Here is a 5,485-nt window from a genome sequence, read left to right on the forward strand (position 1 = left end):
ATATGACGGTGCGCGATACCTGTGAACACAAATGAAGTGGAGCAAGCAGTGACACGTTTGCAAGTGACTTGCAAACGTGCCACGAGATCGATCAAATCACGACTTTTGTGTTATATATACATTATAAGAGCAACAAGTTTCGCACCATGTCGCTGCTGTGGGGCCTGCGAGGCCCGCACTTTAATGCAAACTGTGGGCCAGCGTGCCGCAAGCAAGGGTGTTTGGCGGTGCGGGCAACTCCGGAGAACCCTCAGGTGTGAATGTGATCGATGTTAAGGCGTGGCACAACGCCTGGATGATTACGCGGCCGCGAAGCAGCACAGCAGAGCCGTCGCAGTGTGCATCGACAGATGCGCACCGTTGTGCACGAATGTGCACAATGCTGTAGGTGCCCATTGCACCTGCAGCAAGGACAACAATTCAAACCAACCACTTTACGCACTTCCACAGACATCCACTGTCGATGCTATCGTGGGCACGGGGCAGCATGCCGGGCTCCCTCTGCCCGACCGTGACGGCGGGCGCAGCGCCAGCACCAGCGGCAGCGCGGCGGGGCGCAGTGTCCCGGGCGAGGAGCGCAGGCCACGCATCCGCCTGCGCCGGCCAGGACCCCAGGACTGGCTGGTGCTGCTGGATGAGGCGTCGCTGCTACCCAGCTTGAGCCAGGTGTGTGCGGCTGATGTGCGCTGTAATTGGCTCACTCTATAGGCAGCAGCGTGATGCAGGCGACACCCGTGCGTGGGGCACAAGGTACACTTTCTTTGATTGCAGATGCTCATCAACCCCCCCAATCCTTGTGTTGCATTGCAGACCATCCAGCAGCAGCACGCGCAGGAGTCGTCAGTCCAAGATGGCAGCCCGGACAGCGACGGCGTGGCCCAGGATGCGGCAGCATCGGCCTCGTCGGCCGCCATGCAGGCAGGCAGCCTGGGGGAGCTTCTGTCCCACATCGGTGACCTCGGCGGCGCGCAGCAGCTGGGCCCTGGGGATTTAGCGCGGGCACTCGTTGCGGCGGCACGGCTGCCGCCAGCTGCCGGGCAGGATGAGCGGCTTGCTTTCGAGCGTACGTGCCGGCAGCTGCTGGCCAGGGCGGCCGAGCTGGGCCACCACGCCCTGGGCCCCTCGGGCCAGGCCGCGCTGATCCACAGCGCCGCGCTGCTGCAGCGCCGCGCAGCGGGAGACTGGCGGGGCGCCGCGCTGGCTGCGGCGGAGGCGTTGGGCCCCAGCCTGCCCCTTGCCAGCATGAGCGAGCTCACTCGGTGAGGCACAGGGGCGGGCTGGTTACCCAGCCTGGGGCGGGGAGAAGGTTGAAATCCAGGCATGAGCGCGGAATGCGCATTGCTCAATGGCCGACAAATGCGTTGGAACAGTGCTGCTGCGGGTGCGCTTTTGTGCGAAGATGTGCTTCACGCCTGTTGGTGGCTCCCGCATGGTTGTGCACCACTCCTGCCCTCAGCTCCCTCCGATCTCACCCCAAACTAGGGTCATATGGGCGCTGGCAACTCTGCGCGCCGCTCCCCCTGCCGCCTGGCTGGACGCCTTCTGCCGCGCCTCTCAATCGCACTTCCATGAAGCCCGGCCGCGCCAGCTGTCGCTGACCGCCTGGGCGCTGGCGCGGCTGGACCATGCGCCTGGCGGGCCCTGGCTGTCGGCCTTGCTTGAGGAGAGCGAGCCGCTGCTGGGGGCTGCTGCGGGCCGTGACTTGGCCGGGCTGGCCTGGGCCCTGGGGACATGGAGGTGCGGCGGCTCTTGACGGGCACCTTTGGGGGGAGGGTGGTCTTGGGGCCGGGCAGCTGGGGTGGTCCTGGGGACAGGCAGGACGCGCAGGTGGCTTGGCGGCTCGAGGTGCCCAGCAGCGCTGACATGGGCGCACACGTTGCTGTTTTGCTGTGCCGAGCGACCGTCTGCCGCGTCTGTTCAGGGACTTGATTCTGCCCTCCCCTCTGCTCTGCACGTCACCCCAACCGACGCAGGCGTCTGCTGGGCCCCCTCCCTGACTCGTGGCTGGCCGCCCTGTACGCCGCCACGGCCTCCCTGCTGCCCACCCTGCCGGCGCCAGCCCTGGGCCAGCTGGCCTGGGGCCTGGGGAACATGGGCGCCGCGCCACCAGGTCCGTGGCTGGACGCACTCGCAGCCACAGCAGCGCGGCGCAGCGGCGGCCACGCAGCTGCCGCCATCACCCCCACCACCCCTAATGCGGGCGCCGACTTGCAGGGCGCGGAGGCTAGCGGCGGCGAGGGCGAGGGCAGCGGCGAGGACAGCGGCGGGTCTTTGAGCGGGCTGCAGGTCGTGAACGTGATGTGGGCCCTGGCGCAGTGCCGCCACCGCCCCGCGGAGGCCGACATGGCCGCACTCATGGCGGCCTCGCGGCCGCTGGTGATGGCACCCGGTGCGGGGTGCTCCCCGACAGACCTGTCTACGCTGGCGTGGGCCGCGGGGCGGCTGGGGTGGCTGCCCCAGGAGGCCTGGCTGGACGACTGGCTGGCCGCCTCTGAGCGCCTTATGCTCGGGGGCCGCTTCAAGGGCAGCCACTATGCGACGGCGGCGCTGGAGCTGGGGCGGTGGGGGCTCACACCGGTGGCAGGCTGGCGGGACGTTTTCTTCCGCAGCAGCGCTGCAAGGTGGGCACTGCTACGTTTTGTCTGGTTGGGGTTACGCCCGGCCGACACTGCCGGGCAGTGCGAAGGCGTCGCTGGGCGCTGCCGGGTGCGGTGCGGTGCGGTGCGGTGCGGTGCGGCTGATGTCGATGTTGGTTGGTCTGCAGGCAGCAGAAGCTCAGCGCGTGCCGGCAGTCCTCAGTCCGCCACAGCTGGCCCTGACTCGCCTTCCCCGCTGGGTGACCGCCACTGCAGGCTGCAGCTGTTCACGGCGCGCCAGCTGGGCACGCTGCTCTGGGGCGTGGGCCGCATGGCCGCGCCGGTGCCGCACTCCTGGCTGCAAGGAGTGGTGGGGGCGGCCGCGGATGCGCTGCCCGGGGACGCGCGGGGTGACGACGTTGGACGGCTGCTGGGAGGGCTCGCGCAGGCGCAGCCGGTGCTGCCGCCGCCGTTGCTGCAGGCCAGCAGTGGCGTCGGCGGGGGCGGCGATACCGGCGAGGACCCTCTGAGCGACGCGCTTGGCGGCTGGGCGGTGACCGCTGAGGCGTCCGTGACGGGAGCGACAGCGCAGGCGCGACATGCCCGCCCCGCGGGCATCACCGTGTGGGCTGCTGACAACAATGGCGCCGTCAGACGGCTGCTGTTGGCGGCCGCGCCGCTGCTTAGCGGCTGCGACGCGCGCAACCTGGTCACGGTCGCTGAGGCCGCTGTGCTCCTTGGGGTGGCGCCGCCTGCAGCGTTTGCATCTGCGCTTGAGGCAGCTGTCGAGCGACTGCAAGCCAGGAGGCGGCTGGCTAAGCCAGACCAAGCAGCGTTGGCCGCGGCGACTCAGCAACTTGCAGCCCTGGGGCCTCGGCAGTAGAGTTGAAGATCCGTTGCTGTCAGGCAGTGGGTGACATGCTGCCCTGAACATTGTGCCGATGGATTCAACTGCACAAAAGGTGTTTACACAGGAGGTATCTTGTTTTCACAGCTGCACACAGGTGCAGCCCCCCGGTAATCTGAACCGCGCCGTGGTGCCGGGCAGGCAGGTGGAGCGCTCTGTGCACCGCCCAAATCAGCGGGCCGTCAGCCCTGCGCAGGGCCCGTCATCAGGCGAGCAACGGGCCACATAGCAGGCAGGCGGCACGCCGGCTGGCGGGGGACATGGGCCATCAGTAAGGCTATCTTCATGGCTACAGCCGACACAAGCTGGCGATCAGCGCAGACGATGGGCCACCGCACTGGTTGGCTGCGCCGGCGCTCGACTCTGTTGCTTAGGGCAGCACCGCCTGAGAATCCTCTGCGCAATCCGATGACCAACCCTAAAAACTCTTTGGGGACACAGCACCTTCCCGGCGCCCTCCCAGCGGGCAGAGGCCACGCCTGCCCCTGTCTTGTCGCTGGGCCCCCCTGTGTCGGCACTCTCGGCTGGGCCACACGTCCTCCAACACGCCCTCTGAGGTCTGGCATGCAGCGCTCTAGGCCTTGAGCTGGTACCTGGGAGGCAAGAGCAGGAGGGGAAGCAGGAGAAGCGCGCGCGCGTGTGTGCGTGTGCGTGTGTGTGTGCACGGGCGTGTATGTGTGTAAGTCTATGTGAGTGAGACATTGGCTAAGCGTCGAGCCCTGTGCATATCAGATGTGCGGCTGACGGCAGCGCGTGCGACAGCAACAGCGCGGGGTTAAGGAGCGGGCTTGACACCAGCGGCCCCACTTGTTTTTGACTCCACCCAGCACCCCTTGCATAGGGCGCAGCCGCAACTTGTTTTGGTAATGGTCGGCGCCACTGACCCTCTTGCCCTCTCATGTGTGCCTCATTCCCTTCCTCGCCCATTCAGAGGGGTGGGGCACCCTGAAATTCCCCCCTCACTTGTCCTCCTTGCCGATGACCTTCTGCTCAAACACCTCGCGCGCGATGGCAAAGCCCATCTGCAGGGCCACGTCAGGGCGCAGGAAGTAGGTCTTGGGCTGCATGTTGGTCATGATCTCAGCCCTGGGGACGGGGGGGGGGGGGCAGAGGAGAGTGAGGAGAAGGGGGAGAGGCGAGGAGGGTGTGGGGCAACGGGACTAGTTGAGAGTTGCGACCACTGCCGCTCCCAATGCGCACAGTCCCAGCCCGCTGTATGGTGCGGCCCTCGCGTCCTGCATGCCGTACTGATAGTGCCAGGCCACACAGCCAGCCCCCCGGGCCTCCAGGCCAGCGCAGCTGGGGTGCAGCCCCCCCCCCCCTCGCAAAAGCCGTGGCTGGCGCACCACTTGGACATGAACACGTCGCCCTTGCGCTTGACCTCGCTGGCCATGGCGTCCATGATGATGGGGTAGCGGTAGATCAGGTTGGCAAAGGCCGTGGACAGCCCAAAGTCGTGGCCGTACAGCTCCACCCAGCGCCGCTGGTAGCGCACAGTGTTGGCAGCCGAGTAGTCGCCCGCCTCGCGCATCTCCAGGAGGGTCTGGGCCGCGGCCTGTTCGGGGGAGAATGTGTGTTGGGGGGGGGTGAGGGGGAAGGTTGCGGCGAGGAGCAGCGTTGAGCCCTCAGCAAGAGGGGGCGGCAGCCTTGTGTCTTGGGGGTGCACTCACAAGAACAGAGGGCCGCCTATCAGCCTAACCCACCAGCCGCGCGGGGCTCAACCACACAGGGCCGCGCCGCCGCGCACCTTGCCGCCCATCATGGCGGTGTGGATGCCCTCGCCCGTGAGGGGGTCGATGTGGCCGGCGGCGTCGCCGATGATGAGCAGCGCGTCGTCGTAGGTCTTCTTCACGCCCTGGCTGCCCAGGCGCAGGCTGGCGGCGCGCATGCGCTCGATCTTGGGGTTGGGCCCCAGGGCTGCGGCGATGAAGGGGTCCTTGGTGATGGCATCGTTGTGCAGCCGCGCCAGGTCACTCCTTGGGGGGGGAGGGCCGGGGGGCAG

The 5,485-nt window shown here is 67.5% G+C and overlaps 2 protein-coding genes across 2 annotated transcripts; one reads left to right on the forward strand and one right to left on the reverse strand.

Annotated features, from left to right (window-relative positions):
• Positions 1-379: 379 nt before the first annotated feature.
• Positions 380-3,459, forward strand: MNEG_12763 (hypothetical protein; the record flags this gene model as incomplete). Its single annotated transcript, XM_014038764.1, has 6 exons — positions 380-384; positions 528-666; positions 811-1,259; positions 1,483-1,737; positions 1,974-2,621; positions 2,853-3,459. 6 exons carry the CDS (start codon positions 380-382, stop codon positions 3,457-3,459), a joined length of 2,103 nt encoding a protein of 700 aa, XP_013894218.1.
• Positions 3,460-4,057: 598 nt separating this feature from the next.
• Positions 4,058-5,371, reverse strand: MNEG_12764 (hypothetical protein; the record flags this gene model as incomplete). The annotated part of the gene is made up of 4 exons (XM_014038765.1): positions 4,058-4,076; positions 4,447-4,569; positions 4,830-5,038; positions 5,231-5,371. The coding sequence occupies 4 exons, from the start codon at positions 5,369-5,371 to the stop codon at positions 4,058-4,060; spliced, it is 492 nt and encodes a 163-aa protein (XP_013894219.1).
• Positions 5,372-5,485: the final 114 nt, after the last annotated feature.

This window comes from Monoraphidium neglectum (genome assembly GCF_000611645.1).
Source record: "Monoraphidium neglectum strain SAG 48.87 unplaced genomic scaffold scaffold03421, whole genome shotgun sequence".
Taxonomy (NCBI): domain Eukaryota; kingdom Viridiplantae; phylum Chlorophyta; class Chlorophyceae; order Sphaeropleales; family Selenastraceae; genus Monoraphidium; species Monoraphidium neglectum.